Raw genomic sequence first — 19,125 nt, forward strand, 5'->3', positions numbered from 1 at the left:
TGTTTAGTACAAATTTCTACAACAAGGGTTGTTGTTCAGCAAAGCTGTCATTTAAAATGAGCAGCATATCAGCCAGATGACTATGGCTAACAAGACTTGTATATTATTTATACTAATGTGTGTATTATGTCACAATTAGTAGGCTTATTGCACTTGTGTGATACAGCATGGGTTGTCTTGTTTCGTGTATTATTCTCTCACCTTCAAAATCAGTGTTGACATAAAATGAGCTCTCATTCTTAAAAGATTTCAGCTAGCTCCTCAATATAATTCCATCAATTTAAATAGGCATGATCACAACAAGCTGTGTCTGCGCAGAGGACAAACTTGTATATAGCAAAGAGGTGAAGCATGTTGGTGTCATCTGTACATGAGCCACTCTAAGGGATCTCAGTTGACACAGAATGGGGCAACCAGCCATTCATTGCAACAGTGCAGTAATGTGCAGTGTTTTACTCTTGCCCCTGGACATGAATGCCATTCGTTTCATGAAGGAATACCATCAGGGTGGGGGACTAAGCAATTGTTAATTCCAGCCACTGAGAATCAAGGATGCTCCTTTTTGTAGAAACGGAACCTTTCTGCATAGGACATCCTGGAGCATGTTAGCATGCTTCAGTTTTATTGTAATTCATAGAATCATAGAATCATAGAGTTGGAAGAGACCACAAAGGCCATCCAGTCCAACCCCCTGCCAAGCAGGAAACACCATCAAAGCATTCTTGACATATGGCTGTCAAGCCTCTGCTTAAAGACCTCCAAAGAAGGAGACTCCACCACACTCCTTGGTAACAAATTCCACTGCCGAACAGCTCTTACTGTCAGGAAGTTCTTCCTAATGTTTAGGTGGAATCTTCTTTCTTGAAGTTTGAATCCATTGCTCCGTGTCCGCTTCTCTGGAGCAGCAGAAAACAACCTTTCTCCCTCCTCCATATGACATCCTTTTATATATTTGAACATGGCTATCATATCACCCCTTAACCTTCTCTTCTCCAGGCTAAACATACCCAGCTCCCTAAGCCGTTCCTCATAAGGCATCGTTTCCAGGCCTTTGACCATTTTGGTTGCCCTCTTCTGGACACGTTCCAGCTTGTCAGTATCCTTCTTGAACTGTGGTGCCCAGAACTGGACACAGTACTCCAGGTGAGGTCTGACCAGAGCAGAATACAGTGGTACTATTACTTCCCTAGATCTAGATGCTATACTCCTATTGATGCAGCCCAGAATTGCATTGGCTTTTTTAGCTGCTGCATCACACTGCTGACTCATGTCAAGTTTGTGGTCTACCAAGACTCCTAGGTCCTTTTCACATGTAATTGTCTCTTTGCAGCAATTCAACTGCATCACCTTTGTACTCGCCGGTCTCATTCTGTGGAATACCTGTTGGGGCATCTCAGAATAAACTTCCGGACCTGTCACTGGATAATATGATAGGTAAGAGTATGTGAGCCATAACAGTCTTCTATATTTTACTGCAGCTTTGGTAACTAATTTAGCTTACTATAGTATTCTAAAGCAAAAAGCTGTGTTTCACAGTTTTGAGATTGGTAATTGCTTATGGCCAAATCATGCATCATGAAATCTATTTTGCTTTTTCTGTTATATTGTACATCAGGGCAAGGCACACTTTCTACCGAAGAGCAGCAAAAAAGTTACTGTTTGCAAGAAGTGCATTTAAAGTTCCTGCTAACAGGGCTTCTTTCGGGACTCCCTTTGCCTCCCTTTGCTATCCGCATGTGCCCACCTCTTACCACAAAAAACTTAAAACAGTATCAGCCTCTCCTTGCTGTCGGTAAGTGTCTTAAACAGTACAGTTGAATATATTGCTCAGGTTGTCTTTTTGCAGTGATACGTTTGTGTGATAAACTGTGTGTCAGTCTGGGGACTATTGCTGTCTGAAATAGCATGCCCTTGAGTTGCTTGAATTACTTCCCAGAATAAATGCTGTCTTAAAAGAGAGAGAAAAAGTTTTTCCTGTTCTTAGATATTCCTGCCACAACGCAGAGTACTAACCACTATACGACCACGTCCCCAAATGCGTATCCAACGCATGGGTCAGACTCGAAACGGGAACGACGAGAGTGGAGGCTTTAATCTGCCTATCATCAATCTATAAATGGCTGGCTCTAAATCTGAAACCCCAAGGGATTGTGCCACTGATCCTATGTGACCAGTTCCAGTCCGGTTGGCAGCTAAAGGTTCTGAACTCTCTCCAGAATATGGGCCTTGCCCCCCAAGCCCTCCTAAAGATGGACCTAAGGCAAGCTAAAGCAACAGTCAGACAACGAATCATTGACATCGAAAGACAACAGGACTGCTCAAGATGCCCTGAATACAGAACTGGAGAAATCGAGAGAGATATAGCCGCCCCGGCACCTTACCTCTCCTTTCTCCTGTCAAAAAACACAAGAAGGGCTTTTACACTTGCCAGAAGCGCGGCATTGCCCACGCCTGTGCTGGAGGGGCTTTACAAAAAAATCCCATACGCCCAAAGACTCTGCGTATGCCCATTGGGGGAAGTAGGAAGCCCTGAGCATCTGTTCTTCAGATGCCCCCTATATGAAGAAGCTCGAAGGGAGATCCTGGACCCCACACTGGTGAGCTTAGCAAGCCTCCCGGAAAAGCAATTATACAACCTGCTCTTGCTAGGCAAAGACCTGAAAACAACCAGGGCGGTCGCCCGATTCTGTGCCCAAATATGCAGACTCAGACTTTCTTCCCAGCCCGTCTGATTTTTTTCCTCAATGGCACCCCGAGCGAGCTAGGCTCAGCTTTCTGCAGCCACTATTTTAAGGGTTAAACTTTTAGCACTGTTATATAATTAATAATTTTCTTTTACATTTTGTTCAAAGCAACTTTTATACGTTATGCTCCCGGAAACTGTTTTTCAAAGGGATCCGTTTTATTTTTATTTTATTCTTATTTTATTTTACTTCTAAGAGCTGGTCCTCGACCGTAATAATAAATGAATCTGAATCTGATATTCCTGCCATATACATTATAAATTTTGTGATTTGTATTCCATTCTAAGACAAACGTTTAGTATGGCTAAAAATGCATTTTCCCACTCATTAAAAAACAAAATGCTAAAAGAGCAGTGAATTTAAATGACCCCAGCTAAATACCTGCTTAACTCTAGCTCCAAAATGCCAATCAGCACATTAAGTCCTGGCTTATGTTTTAATATAATGTATTCCTAAAACTGGTTTAGTGAGGTATTAAAATACATCTTCTGAAAGCAGTTAATGGATTCAGTGTATAATGGCTGACCTGATCCCATGCTATGTGAAGAAATCCAAATTGTGCCCACTCAGATATTGTCATGGCTTGTCTTAGTTTTTTCACAGCACAATAGATTTTTGAAGGTTCAGTACTGACGCAAGTTGAAGTTTGGTGCTTACTGTGGCAAGTTTCTCACTGCCTTTTATGTAGCGTTTATGTATGAAATTAGTTCTAAGTTCAATGCATTCATTCTGCTTGTGTAATGACAAGGTAATAAATCAAAATCAGTCTATCGCGATTCTGCCATGAAGGTTACTTATGGTCTGGCACCCTCCTTACTTGAATATGCAGTGGTACCTCAGTTTTTGAATGTCTTGAAAGTCGAACATTTCAGTTTTCGAATGCCAAAAACCCAGAAGTAAATGCTTCCGTTTTCAAACGCACCTTGGAAGTCAAATGGCTTCCGCTGAGTCCCCCCCCCCAACTTTCTCTATTGAATTTGCAGACCACCCTTTGCACCTCAGTTTTCGAACGTTTTGGAAGTCCAATGGTAATCTCTTCTGGAACAGATTACGTTCAAAAACCGAGGTACCACTGTATAAAGTCTGTCTACTTGGATTATCTTCTACACCACTACCTACCCAAGTGCTACTATTTATGAAGCATGCCTTCAGCCTTGTGAGAAAAAAAGGCTGCAAAAGTCACATGCCTGCTAAGAGGCCAGTACCTTGTGTTTTAGTATTGGCTGTGGAAAAGGACAGGCTCCTTTCTCCACAAGCAACATGGAAGCACAGGCTGTTAGTGATGTTAGCAGCCTGGTTAAAGAAAGCGGAGTAGCTTCTACCAAATGAGCAGACAGAAAAATCTGTCCCTCCACTGCCAGCCTGCTTCATTTCTTAATTTGGTTGTAGATGAAGGGACTTTCCTTCTTTCACAGCTGACATAGAAATGTAGTTGGCTGGTGGAGGGGTTGTGGAACATTCTGTCTCTCCTCTGCCAGCTCACTGAATTTCCATGCTTGCTGCAGAGAAGGAGAAGCTCCTTCCCCCTGGTCTCCTTGGACGCTATCTTTGGTAGCAAAGGAGTGAGAGTGGCCCATTTCACTTCCACTGCACTACTCACTTGCCTCCATGGAAGTAGTCTAAGTAGCCTATGGCTACCTGGTGAGCTCTTACGCACAAGGCTAGTGTAGTTACTACTAGTGGATTGGGCCTAAGGTTGTGGGTGGGTGATGTAAAACCTGCCTAGCAATCTAATCCATCACTTGAGGATGAGTGAATAAAGGAAACTATGTGGAAAAATAAGAATAAGAGATTCACTTTTGTGGTGGGGAGGGGGACATAGTTAAATTAAAATGTCAATGTGATTTCTGTAAATTTTGACAATATTCAATTGACTTCTTGCAGGAACAAGCAATGGCTCGGTCTTGGTGTATAACCTTACCAGTGGGCTCCTACACAAAGAGTTAAGCATTCATTCCTGCGAAGTCAAGTGAGTTTCTTTAAATAGTTGTTGATTTTCTGGAGAAAGGAAGATTAAAGTGTTTAATGTGCTATAAGCAATGCTGGCATTTGGCTTAATCATAAAATAGTATGCAGGAAGATTGTTCAATAGGGTAGTTTTCTTTTGCAAATAGAGCCATACTTCTGTGAAAACTGTTCTGCTTTATAAATATTTGAATTGGTTACTAATGTGTGTGTTGATCAAGGCTGAACACAAGCCTTTGTGTCCCTAGACATTGCAGCATAGAGAATTTATGTCTAATGTGAGTTTGATTACAGCTTTATTTATAAGGACCATACTATGTGCGAGGCAGTTCCACAATTCTTCCTCCTGACTGCGTTTTGTATTAAACAAAAGCCCCAAATGACCATGGAAGTCTGAAATGAGGAATGGAGGACCAGCAGCTATGGGAAGACCATGGACTGCTGAACTCTTAACTCTCATCCCACTGTTTGTCCTGTGTCTTTGTTCCTTATCTGTGTGTGTGTGGGGGGGGGGACAAAATAAGTGGCACAGGAAAAAGGTGTCCCAGTCCTTTGAACCTCCTGACAGTCCTTCACTACTGATCTTAGGCTTAAAGGTAAAGGTAATGCTGGCCACATGACCTGGAAGCTATACGCCGGCTCCCTCGGCCAATAATGCGAGATGAGCGCGCAACCCCAGAGTCGGTCACGACTGGACCTAATGGTCAGGGGTCCCTTTACCTTTACCTTTAAAGGGGCCCCTGACCATTAGGTCCAGTCGTGACCGACTCTGGGGTTGCGGTGCTCATCTCACGTTATTGGCCGAGTACAACTTCTGGGTCATGTGGCCAGCATGACAAAGCCGCTTCTGGTGTACCAGAGCAGCCCCCAGAAACGCCATTTACCTTCCCGCCAGAGTGGTACCTATTTATCTACTTGCACTTTGACGTGCTTTCGAACTGCTAGGTTGGCAGGAGCAGGGATCGAGCAACGGGAGCTCACCCTGTTGCGGGGATTCGAACTGCCGACCTTCCGATCCGCAAGCTGTAGGCTCTGTGGTTTAACCCATACTGCCACCCGCGTCCCTGTATCTTAGGCTTACGTGGCTGCTTATTTATTTAAAAGTAAAACTTCAGGATATGGAATAATAAGCTGGCTGGTACAAGTCACTTGTTGCTACGATTCTTGTGACATATTTCTTTGCAGATCAATCTGTCCACGGAGACTTACTTTTGTGCTACAACTGCATTTACAAGGAGATATACAGTCTTATGAGTTGCTACCCCTAGGTAACAATTCAAGAGGATACAGTCTCATGCTCAGCATGTTTTGTGAGCATCTCAGTGAAATCTGAAACTAGAGTAAACCAGACTTGTTGCAAAGCCTCCAGAAGTTACTAGCTTGGAAACATTTGTACTCTGCTCTTTTTTAATCAAAGGATTCCTCTTCAATTTTTCCCCATAGGTGCCGCTCTCATTATTACCAGGAAATGGTGCTTTTCTGTTCCTCTTTCCTCTGCCCCCCCCCCAACGGCACACCCTCCAAAGGGAAGTGCTGTTGGAGACAGTTCAAACTGCCTAAGCCAATCCTTCACCCAGAGTGTCTCTGGGCCCACGGCTTGGGTGGTACTTGCATAGAAGCTGGTCCACCTGGCAAAGCAATTCAGTTTCCCCCTGCTTTGCCAGCCTATTCAGCTTCTATATACCACCCGAGGAGGAAGTGAATCCACTTCCTTTGCAGCCAGTATAGTCATTGATCTGGCTGGCAAAGCAGAGCTGTGCTCCTGCTTCACTCACCTGCATGGAACTCCTGGTCAGAGTCAAGATAGAAATAAACAAGCATGCAATTTTAATACACAATTACCCATTTGTACTTGAAGCACCAGGTGTTTAGTCACAGATATGCGGGGCTGATTGAACTACTGGTCTCTTGTACCTACATGCTGATCTTTTTTAAAGGAACAAACAAAACTTGCCACAACCTTTCAGGGTGTGGTATGCTGGGGGAAAATGTCTGTGACAAACATTTTTTCTGTTATCTGTGCACAGAGATAGCACAGTAGGTTCCAATAATGCTTTTTTCAGGCTACAAGCAAATCAGAAAGTGGTTTATGCAATACAGTACAACATGACATTAATCCATGGCACGTGGCAGACCAAATCGCTTTGGCTTATATCACTGCTAAAGACATCAAAACACAAGAAGCGGTTAACTAGAAGTGGGTGATCATGAAAATCTGCTGTGAGCTTTATTGCCAAGTTCACATAGAGGATTTCTACTTCACAGAGCAATGTCTAGGGAAAAGAGTATTTGCTTTTAATCTTTGTCTAATTTATTTTCTCTTCCATCATGTGCTACTGTAACTTTGATATTCTGTTGCTTAGCTTTTTGAGTCTTTTGAATCCTGCCATGTTTTATATTAATATTGGAACATTTAATGCTTTAAACATTAGTGCTAATATTTCCCCAAAGTTAATTTTAAAACTATTTAAAATGTCTCATCTCATTGCAGTTTGAAAAGTGTCTTACATAATTTTATATGCTTAACTGTAACATAATTATACTTTCATCTTTTTCTCAGTTTAATAATTGATAATGTTAGTTTGGGCATTGGAAAAGCCCAATCTTAAATGCAATCAAGTATTAAAAAACGTTTTGAACATTTTAGATTTTAAATTAAATTTAACCGAAATTTGCACGTGGCCCGTAACTATTGGGGCTACCTCAGAAGTGCGTGAAATAAAAAATATTTTTCTAATGATGGACAGAAGAGTGACAAAATGCAACTGAATTTTACATTTTCTAGCTACAAAACCATGGAACCTATTCATTGTTCTGTTTTATATATGAAGTAAACAAAATAAATTCTGTTTTGGGAAATAGGTTATTATTATTATTGTATATAGGTTCTGAAATTATGGATATTTTGAAAGGTAAAAGGTAAGAGTTCGAAAGCATACCAGTGCAAGTAGATAAATAGGTACCGCTGCGGTGGGAAGGTAAACAGCGTTTCTGTACACTCTGGCACTCGGCATGGTGTTCCATTGTGCCAGAAGCAGTTTAGTCATGCTGGCCACATGACCCAGAAAGCTGTCTGTGGACAAACGCCAGCTCCCTTGGATATTTTGAAATATATTTGTCAGTATGCATTGTGGGACTGATTTACAAATGAGTGCCTGCCATATATTTTTCTTACCAAGTCCTGCCGGATCAAATAGAGTAAACTCCCAAATGTGAACAGTGTGGGTATGTGGACATAGTCAGCAACCATTTCCTTCCTTTAAAAATAAAATAAAATCTGCTGTATTTCCAAAGAGCTCAGGCACTCTGTGTGGTCACACCAGTTTTATCCTTGCAACAATCCTGCAACGTAGATTAGAGTAGACCAGGCATGGCCAAACTTGGCCCTCCAGATGTTTTGGGCTACAACTCCCATCATCCCTAGCTAACAGGACCAGTGGTCAGGGATGATGGGAATTGTAGTCCCAAAACATCTGGAGGGTCAAGTTTGGCCATGCCTGGAGTAGACTTAAGAAAAAGTGAATGGCTTGGGGTTACTCAGTGAGCATCTTGCCCTTCCAGCAGGTATTCATCTAAATGGGTGCATGCTTGGTGATATCCGAAAATTGGGGATTACAATTCCCATCAGCCCCAGCCAGCATGATGAGGGATGACTGGAGTTGTTGTAGTTAAAAACATCTGGATGGCAGCACCTCAGCTAGTCCTGCTCTAAAGCTCTGTGGGGCTTTACTGAATGCATTGAGGGATGTTTTTGTGCATGCAGGTGCTCATTAGAACGAGCACGTGTGTATCAGAACTGTTGAACTGATAAGCAAGGTGGAGGGAAAATAGCAAGGTGGAGGGAAAGGAGAGCCTAGCAGTTATTTCTCTTCTTCAGGCCGCATTTCCTCACAGAGGCTGTATGAATTTAATATTAAATAGTGACTTGAGTAGGTTGCCTTGGGTTAGTCAGAAGTTAAGAAGTTGCGAGATTCTATATCTTTCTATTCCATACGAAATAAAAAAAAATTCCTTCCAGTAGCACCTTATATCTTTCCATTCCGTAGTTAAAGTGGCTGTTACAAATTGCACTGTATATAAAAATACATGAGCCTTGCACTAAAGAAATAGGTACAGTTCATAAAACTGGTGTTCTGTGACTACTAATTGCATCCAATGAGAGGTAGGTAGTTTTTTTATGCCAACTTATCTGAAAAATGGCAATATTCCAGTAATAGATTGCTCTTGCATTCATACTGGAACATTTGCTCTGATTTAATGCAGTGAACAAATTTCTTGCACCTTTATTCAAAGGACATTAGCAGGAAAAGGCTTTATCAAGCCTTTATAAGCAGAAGTACACTTGACTCCCAATGCTTCTAAGTGGTTCCCCCCCCCCCATCAGCATGAAACTATATTTCTCTTTCTGTGTGTGTTCTGTTTAGATATAGCAGAATAGCCCAGAATTCCAGAACAAAAAGATTCTTCTCCCCCGAACTCAGATAATAAGGAGAGGACAAAAATGGGTAATGGGTTTTGTGTGTTGGAGCCTTTTTAGTGGATTTTGTCCTCAATTAAGAATATTTGTGCCATAAAACTTAATCCTGTATCTTATACAGTGGTACCTCTACTTACGAATAACTCTACTTACGAATGTTTCTACCGGTACTTACGAACGGAGCTCCGTCCGCCATCTTGGATGCGGTTTAGACAGGATTTTTTCTACTTACGAATTTTTAGATAGGGTTGCTTTGACTTACGAATTTTTCCTCCCAATGCATTCCTATGGGATTCGACTTACAGTTTTTTTCTACTTACAAATGTGCGTTCGGAACGCATTAAATTCGTAAGTAGAGGTACCACTGTATTGTACAATCAAATACAATAAAGTGTGTGCAATAGAGTACACTCGTCTTAACACATCAATGCATCTAAATTCTCAGTGGGTTAAGAGTAAATCATTAAGATCACAATCTCAAGTATGTTTACTTAGGACTCAAGCCAGTGCCATACACTGATTACTGTGGGGAATGAGTGTGTCAACCTGCATCTGGGAACACTTAAACACTGGATTGTGGAACACTGCATTGTGGGAAACCTAAAGTGACCATGGTGTGTCCTACTGCAATTTGTAAAGGTCTGGTTTCAGCATCATAGGTAGAGCTGCCTTATCCCGAGACGTGTAGAGCCGTTGACACAATTGCACTTAAGTGCCCTTGTCATCACTGTGGAGTGTGCAGGCTGCCTTGGTTCTCTAGTGAGCTGCATGCCATGAATCAGGGGGGCTGATGCCTACAGTGCTGGTGGAGTTAACATTTGTCTGAACCTGAATTAATATAGAGGAGAGAACATTATCATACGTATCATATGGTGATGGTTCTCATCACACTGAAGTCAAGAGTCCTCATTTTCAGGGGACGAGGGCAAGGACTCTGAAGCTGAAAGACAAGGGCATACAGGGCCAGCCCCAAAAGCGTGTCCGCTGGATCACCCATTGGTGCCTATGCCCTGCCCTGAGAATGCAGTGTTGGCATCTGCCGAACATCTGTTTGAAACCACTGGGAGCCGTCATTGGATTTGGAGCAAGGTGACATCAATATGCAGAAGATGCCCAGCTCATCTCTCCCTTCCATCATAATCAGGAGAGGTGGGTTTGAGTGCTAGATGGTACTTTGACCAGAAGTTGAATTCTCCTAAGAGTGGTGTTACTATGTTCAGAGTTTTCAGCTCAAGAGGTGGGGAAATGGCCTTTTCTGGGGTTGCACTGTCCTGGAAGGAGCTGGTCCATATATTGGCTGGGGTTCCATTTAGAACTCCCATTCTCCTGTTTTTTCAAAAGCAGAGCTCTGCACAGATTGCTAGTTTGTTTCTGGGCCTAATTCAAGGTGTTTAAAGCCCCAAAAGACTTTGGCTTGAATTCAACACCTGGTCCCGCTAGTGGAAGTTCATTCAAGTACTTCAGCTAGCACAACGGGCCCTTCCCCCACTCTCTTTCCCATTGCCCACCCCCCCCCATTTGGCATCAGGAGAACCATCAGAAGAGCACATGGGAGGAGGAGGAGGAGGAGGGAGATGGTTCACTTGGGTAAGCAAAAACACACTGCTAGACCATTTGTAACAGCAAAATGTTAAATTCCTCCCTTGGGCCTCAAATAGCTGAAAGACTTCCTCCTTCTCTTCTGTTTCAAGGGAAGGGCAAGCGGAATATACTGTATTTTTAAAAAAGTAATTAAGTTTGTCTGACATACATTTAATGTTTCCAATTCGAGTGCTATGCAGTCCTCTATAATAATCTGTTGTATCCCCCCCTCGTACCCCTGCAGCATGCAAATGGAGCCATATTTTCCCCACCCCATTAATCAGCATTTCCTACCATTTCAGATAGTTTGCATAATGTGTTCTATATATATTCTACTCTGGCAGGGGCATTGAGTGGACAAGCTTGAGTGGCTTCCTTTCCTTTGCCACATCGACTCCTAATAATCTGGGGCAGGTGAGAAACGAGCTGCAGTTGGTTGATCTTCCCACAGGTAAATATATTGTGAAGCATAACTGTTGATGACAAGATAGGTGAGAAGTGATACCTGTGTAATGTAGGTTTTTTCCCAGACTCCTTATCAGTTGGCTTCATCTCCGTTATAAAGACAGGAGTGGAATAACTGAGCAAGGTGGCTAATGTAACTATTTTGAACTCTGAATTCAAAACATTTTAGACCATCATAGCTCAGCAAGCTCCACACTCATTTCATGAATGATCTTCAGGGCATAAAGGAGAAGAAGTGTCTATGTCAGCAAAGAATTGAGTGCTATTACAACTGCATATATTTCAGCTTCAACACCAATTCATACAGCACTAGGTTATAATTCCAGCTAACTCAGTAGTTTTCATACTTTATGCAGTCTTGTCCTCATTCTAAATTTACTACATTTGCTGTATTTTCAACATCTCCCATTGGAGATAGCCCATTTCTCTCTTTTTTTCTCCAAATAATCTTTATTCATTTTCAAGAAATTAAAAAGAAAAATACAAAAGGGGGGAAAAACTAAAAAAAAACCTACAAAGACAATAACTATAACAACATTATTTCTTGTCACTTAACATTGTTGAGTTCCTCGATTCCCCCCTCATTGGGTCCATTTTCAGTTCACCCTTAGCAATTTTCATATTATATCTTAAACCATTTTCTAACACTTATACATTTTTATCTTCCTCTGATTCATAAACAATATCCATTATTCTTAATGTATAAGCATCCAATATTCATTACCTTTAATTAATTTCTCAATATCAATCTTCAATTTCACCCCTTAGCCTAAAAATGATTCCCAAAGATATCCATAATTTTAAACCTTTCTTCTACTATCCCTATAACATTTATGCACTTACATCTAATTCTGCCCCCCCCCCCCCGGTCTCAGAATCTCCCAGACGGTTCAGCGAGTTCCATACAGCAATCCAGTTCTGGGCCATCTTGTCCAATCCGAAAATATTATCCATTATTACTTCTCACCCCACTCCCATTCTGTCACAATCTGTCAGGCACACATCTTTCTTCCTTCTCTGCCCCCCTTCTCTTACTGCTACCCAATGCCAACCACCAGAGATCCCACTTTCCAATCCTTTGAGAATTTTTAATCCCCTTAAATTTTGCCCCTAGTATGGGTCCTGCTCTCCCTCTCTCACGGGGAGAACAATGTTCCACACTGGTCCTTCTTCAAAAAAAAAATTGACCCAAGCATGGGTCTTGCTTCCCCCCCCCCCCCACAGAGTGAGCAATGTTCCAGGCTGGTTCTTGGTAATTTTTTTCACCAGTTTGATCCATCCCTCCCTCTTCTTTAAAATCATTTACAATGTCCAAAACAGATAAATGTTCATCTTTCTCCTCTGGACTCTCTGGCATTGGAGATAGCCCATTTCTCTGCATAGCTTAAAGGCAATGGCTTGTGGCGGTGAGGAACGTGTAGTGCCACTCTTTCTTTTTACCAGTCTTGAAATGAACTTGGTTCACTATATGCCAGTAGTATAGGTTTTTTAATCTGAACCAGTTGGTTGAAGGAAATGGGATTTGTTCTGTTTTCATCACAAGAATTAAAGTGTTTTGATATTTATGGCAATATCTTTTCAGATGAAGGGGAAATGTGCCATGTTTATGCAATTTTAAAAATACTTTGAACTACGGGTGGAAGTATTCAAAACATAAAATCAGTTATGTACACTCAATATATTCTTAGATATTTAGAAAATGTAGTTTTTGCTGTAAGTTGAGTAATTAGCCCAACCAATGAACATCATGGCTGAGCTAGATTATATGTTCAAAAAATAATGATTTAGCCACAACACCACACTGGTTTTCATACTGATGATACAAACTTAGCAGCGCTGTACAAACCCCATTGAAATGAATTGTGATGGCTGGGACAGTGCCTTCCATCTTCTTCGTTTTCTTAGTAGAATATGCTTGCTAGTAACAAACTTCACACTATATTGTGATTACTGTAGCACATTCAGCATATTTCTCAATTTCAAAAACGTTACCCAGATGGATTATGATTTTAAAACGTTCATACTGTTTTATAACTATGAGCTATAATGAAAGAATGTTGGTGAGTAAATGTGAAAATACTAGATCAGTTCATTTTCCTCCACAGGCAGTCTGCTATTGCTGCTTCCTGTGATGTTCTCACTAAGTAAAGAAATCTGCCACTGGTAGGAAAAACAATTTTAGAAACGGCTAACAAAATGGAAACATCCTTTCCATTTTCTGAAATAGCTTTCCCGCAGTATTTTAAATATACAATTTTATACTATTTAATATGGGGTTGGTGCAGAGGTGAAGGCAGCAAAAATAAGATTGTCATGATTTGGAAAATCTATTCCTATTCAAGTAAACATATTTTTGACATTGTGCTAGTATCCTTCTATTAAACATAGACTATGAATATATCCAATACTTATTGTCTCGTCTAGGAACCATCTAGTTGGAAATGATCTAACAGATCATGTATCCAGCCTCCAGTAGTACCACCAATTATCTTCACCTTAAATTATCTTTGACAGATGCTCATCTAATCCTTACCATAGGGCTTTTAAAAAAAAGCACAAACAAACAAAACTAAAAATATGCAAATACTGTAAAGGGACAATTACAGGATTAGTACAGATAACCACAATTGATACAGAGGTCATTTAAGATACCCAAATTTCTCTCACTTATGCAGAAAGATGAGTTCTGAATCAGAAACAGAAGGATATGTAATGAAGTCCCACTATATGGCATTATGATATTCCGGGACTTTTGTGGCAGTGGAAATTTTTTAATTATGAGGGGGTTTTCTGAAATAGCTATTGTCCATCTGTTCTTTTACCAGAGTGTGATGTGCAAGTCCATTTTTGTTAAGTTGAAATATGAGCTGCAGTCAGTAGCCATGTTGCTAAATCCTTCAGGTATTGAGTACCTGCATGCCCATTCCATGAATTCTACAAAGCAAGTTCAGGAGACATAATATTGGTTTTACAGATTTTAGTCCTTATAGCCATCAGACCTAAATTTAGACACCTATGGACATTCCCACGATAAATAGCAGAAAATTTAGGTGAGATTGATTGAAAAGCAGCATAGAAATATAATAAATTACATGAATCACAACGCGGCTTACAAACAATAAGTAACCAGTTGTACCTTCAGAAGTCCAGTCCTGCCTCCCTAGGGCATTTGAAGTCTTTTATAGCTTCCTTAGGAAATTGCTGCAACTTGCAGTACCTAATACAATAGTTTGCACAAATAAGGCACATTAGAGACTTCGGGTGTTGTGCTGATTTTTCAGTTTCTGTAACTTGAAACTGATTGAGTTAGCACAACATCAGTGAGAGATCGTTGGAAAGTCTTAAATCAAAAAGACTTGGAGAACGATGGTAAATTGCAGATTGAAATCAGAGTTTTCATCCTTGTGTAAAGCAGAGGAAAATTGGGTTTGTATAATTGAATGGCTTGGAGCCAGAATTATAGTAATGCTTCATGCTCAATATCCATATTACAAAATGCTAGCATAATGTGTTTGCATGGGCAGCAGAGACTCAACGTGCAGTTTAGTGCTGAGAAGAAAAAGTTAGATGATCAATGTGATTAAATAAATAGCATTTGATATGTCAATTACAGTGGCTTTGCTTGTGGTTACTACTTTACATCTTTTTCCCTGTATCTCTTGCATCTTAGGTAGAAGCATTGCATTTCGTGGCGAACGAGGCAGTGATGAACCAGCCATTGAAATGATAAAGGTGTCTCACTTGAAGTAAGCAGATTGGCCAGGAAAAGTTGATGTGTTCACTTGCATTGAATTGTGCTAGAATAATCCACTACCTACAGTGCATTTCTTTCTGTAGGAGGACGACAGTTGAAGAAACATTATTGAAATATTGAGCAAACGAGTCCAAATGTCCTGATGAAGAACTTGGTTGTGTGCCACTCAAATACATTAGGCTTTTCTTCAGTGCTATGTTTGTGAATTAGGACAGGGAGTTATTGCTGTAATATTATACCAATCTTCCCACTTTCCATTTATCCCAGCAGCTGTTCAGACATTATTTCGAGTTGCTTCCCGCACTAGTAGCAAGCTAGTATCTCCTTTCAAGGGGAAGATCCGAAACCAGGAAGATCAAGTATTTTCTGAAGACGAGTAAATTTGTAATTTATTTAAAAGACCACTGTAAACAGAAAATCTTTGGCAGGGATGTAATGACACTTGTAATGTGGAATTATTTGTGGTAATTATGGTTATATAATAGATGGATAGTGGTAAAAGATGCAGCAAACTTAAATTTAAATATGGAACCCATGGAGGGAGGGAAGGAGGTCTGAAGGTTCGAAAGAGCCTTGTATTTTAATGTTTGAAATGGTTTTGTTTTATATGTGTAAAATTATCAAAAACTCAATTAAAAATTATATATATTAAAAAGTATCTCCTTTCAAGGTTGGAATTAAATATTACAGCCTATGCCAGGCATCCCCAAACTGCGGCCCTCCAGATGTTTTGGCCTACAACTCCCATGATCCCTAGCTAACAGGACCAGTGGTCAGGGATGATGGGAATTATAGTCCCAAACATCTGGAGGGCCGAAGTTTGGAGATGCCTGGCCTCTGCAATCACCCCCGACTCTTCCTCCTCTTTCCAGTAAACATATGCAATTTTTGGAAACGTTGACACCCTGAAAAAAAGTTTTGTTTTGTTTTTTAACCAAGGAGCGTGGAAACCATGCTTTGTGCAGCTCCCATTCAGTTCAATAGCACTTCTAGACTACTGGGAAATTCTCTTACGTATGTATAATGCTGTAAATAACTTCTTTTTAAAAATTTTCAGACAGTATTTGGCAGTAGTATTTAAAGACAAACCTCTAGAATTATGGGATATCAGGACTTGTACTCTTCTCAGAGAAATGTCAAAGAACTTCCCTACAATTACTGCTTTGGTAAGGAATGAATTCAGTCAGCTTCTCATCAAATAACTGATTCTTACATACCTTTTTCTTTCAGAATGGTGTCTGTCCACTAGTGTTAGAAACCTTTCACCTTAGGGGGTTGGACTAGATGACTCTATAGGTTTCTCCCAACTCTACAATTCTGTGATTCTCCCAGTGTAAACCGTCAGTAAGGAAATGGGACCTGACTTGCATATTGTTGCCTTTCATAGCATTTTGTTATCTCTCTCATGCATGTAACACTGAATCTAATTTTGGCTTGGTAAATAATATCTTAAGATGTGAACAGCCTTGACTTCTGTTCTTCCAGGAATGGTCGCCTTCTCACAACTTGAAGAGCTTAAGAAAAAAGCAGCTTGCAGCCCGTGAAGCTATGGCCCGGCAAACAGTGGTATCAGATACAGAACAGAGCAGTTTGGAGTCATCGGTTATCAGGTGTCAACACCATTCGCAACTAAAAATCACACCAGCTTCTCCTTTCAGTATTTGTTTTCTTGCCAAGGATGCATTGCATTAGCACTACATTTTGGATTTATAGACATTTATCGATGTTGTAATTTAAATGGGCTGACCTTTAAAAATCTTTGTACAGTGAAAGTAACAGTCGGTGGCAAAGCATGTGTCAGAATCTGATGCCCTGCATTACTGCAGCATTTAATTGAAGCCCTGCATGTGTGAGAGAGATTATATGAATAGATCAGCTTCACTTTAATTTGTTGGTTTTATCATGGGCCTTCAGACCATGCCCTGGAACTAGGGACCAGAAAATGAAGGCCGTTGTTTCTTGCCACCTTTAAGCTGATTGTGTTTGATTCTTCATGTTGCTTTCATTAATAGACTACTTAGGGTGGAATTCAACATTGCCCTAAGTTGATAATTCTGTCTGGCAAACAGAAGTTTGTACACTGATTGAACTATTTCCTCTCCCCCACATGCACTGTTTTTGGGTTCACCTGACCTTCCAGAGCAATATCGGGGGATGGCATGCAAGGAAGTGGAGGGGGGCAAGGTTCCGTTGCACTAGTGGGACTTGTTGCGCTGGCTTCTGTTTGTGCTGGTTATAATTGCAATGTTTGAATTAAGATACTGCTTTTTTCTAATTACATAATACAAATACGTACAGTATGTTCATTTAGAATAGAATAGAATAGAATAGAATAGAAATTTATTCTCCAAGTACTTACATACTTGGAATTTGCTTTGGCTAATTTTACAATGTAAACGTACTTTATACAAAATATCTGTTAAATATCTGTGTGAGGATCGGAGTGTGCAGAACACTATTTCAAGCAAAGAGGAGCCACTCCGACTGCGCCTGGAGCTTTTGCCTTCTGTCCCTGTAGTGACTTCAGAACAGGTTGAGGTGGTTGTTGGTGCCTCTGGCGCCGAGTGAATTACTCTAGTTGATAATGCTTGATTTGCTATAAAGCAGATTCAGGTCGTTTGCCAATTTTTGACTCTCCAGAGCAGAAGAATATGTTCTCTTATATTCAGTAAAAGAAGATGTTCTCTTATATTTAGAAATGTTCTGTAAATTCTTCCAAAGAGTAGCCAAGACATGTTTGAGAATTGAGTCCGAATCATAGGTTCGTTTTGCCACTATAATCTCCTTCGTCAGTGCGCTCCTAGCTTGGTTGTACAAATTTCTGTCTCGTTCCCTCGAACCCTCCTCTTTAGCATATCGGAGTTTCCTTGAGTTTTCTTGATTAATAAGGTGCAGATCATCCATTTTTATCCATTTAATAGGGTAAATGTAATTTGAATGAATCTGATCGTTTTGAAAAGAAAAATCACCAGTTGGCTTCTCTTTCAAAGTTTATTGCAGGAAGCTGAGAGTAAATCGGAGCTGAGCCAGAACATTTCTGCTCGGGAACACTTCGTGTTTACAGATACTGATGGACAAGTTTATCACTTGACAGTAGAAGGGAATTCTGTCAAAGACAGTGCAAGAATTCCACCTGATGTAAGTTCAGTGCTATATTTCTAACTTTTTATTCCTTTTATAGATTTTTACAAAACGGCTTCCAGCAACATACAGCAAAAAGTACCAATTCTAACCCCCCTCCTCACCTTCTCTACCTTAGACCACATTTTAGAAGAGTATTTTTTTTTCCTGATATTGCAAGAGTACAATAAGAAAGCAGAGGAAATTAAGAAGAAGTGCCTCTCTTCTTAGTAGGCACTTATAGCCAGTTGTGTCATACTTATGTGGCTTTGTCTTCATTCTCCCTTTCCCCCCTCGTATTACCCACTTGTGTTCTGCCTGCATTAATAGATATTTGATTCATTATAGCTCACTTTCACTTCCATTTTTTTGAGAACTAACTACTTAGCAGCAAACACTGCCTCATTTTGAGTACTTTCAGTTTAAGTACTCCGCGGACCCGTCTGGAATGGATTAATCCACTTTCCATTACTTTCAATGGGAAAGTTCGCTTCAGGTTAAGTACGCTTCAGGTTAAGTACGGACTTCCAGAACCAATTACACTCATACTTCAGGTTAAGTACGCTTCAGGTTGAGTACTCCGCGGACCCGTCTGGAACGGATTAATCCACTTTCCATTACTTTCAATGGGAAAGTTCGCTTCAGGTTAAGTACGCTTCAGGTTAAGTACAGACTTCCAGAAACAATTGTGTACTTAAATCGAGGTACCACTGTATTATGAAGAGTTGGTTTGCACACCTTTGGGATCTTTCCAATTATTGGCATTAGGTGCCAGAATATTTTAGAACAAACTAAGGGTCATGCTTAGTATCACTGGAAGGAGCACTGAAGAATATAACAGCCTGTTCTTGAGGCAAACATTGTTAGTTTGACCCAACGACTCCAGTAGCCATGTAATGACTCTGGTGTGCACAAGGAACTCCATGCCAGCATGAGTTCAGCAGAACTAAGAATTCAAAATATTCTGCTATGCTGTCCCAATGCCTCCTGTAGGATTACTTGTTAAAAACACTTCAGAA

At 40.6% G+C, this 19,125-nt stretch overlaps 1 protein-coding gene across 2 annotated transcripts in view; it reads left to right on the top strand.

Annotated features, from left to right (window-relative positions):
• The window catches only part of WDR11 (WD repeat domain 11), a 68,190-nt gene that overhangs the window by 22,062 nt on the left and 27,003 nt on the right, over nucleotides 1-19,125 (top strand). For both annotated transcript variants that reach the window (XM_035137577.2, XM_035137578.2), the window contains exons 9-16: nucleotides 1,331-1,434; nucleotides 1,616-1,792; nucleotides 4,629-4,713; nucleotides 11,112-11,218; nucleotides 14,903-14,978; nucleotides 16,044-16,152; nucleotides 16,472-16,596; nucleotides 17,977-18,124. In XM_035137577.2, the coding sequence (XP_034993468.2) occupies nucleotides 1,331-1,434; nucleotides 1,616-1,792; nucleotides 4,629-4,713; nucleotides 11,112-11,218; nucleotides 14,903-14,978; nucleotides 16,044-16,152; nucleotides 16,472-16,596; nucleotides 17,977-18,124 (931 nt within the window). The remainder of the gene's footprint in view (nucleotides 1-1,330; nucleotides 1,435-1,615; nucleotides 1,793-4,628; nucleotides 4,714-11,111; nucleotides 11,219-14,902; nucleotides 14,979-16,043; nucleotides 16,153-16,471; nucleotides 16,597-17,976; nucleotides 18,125-19,125) is intronic.

This window comes from Zootoca vivipara, chromosome 5 (assembly GCF_963506605.1).
Source record: "Zootoca vivipara chromosome 5, rZooViv1.1, whole genome shotgun sequence".
Lineage (NCBI taxonomy): Eukaryota > Metazoa > Chordata > Lepidosauria > Squamata > Lacertidae > Zootoca > Zootoca vivipara.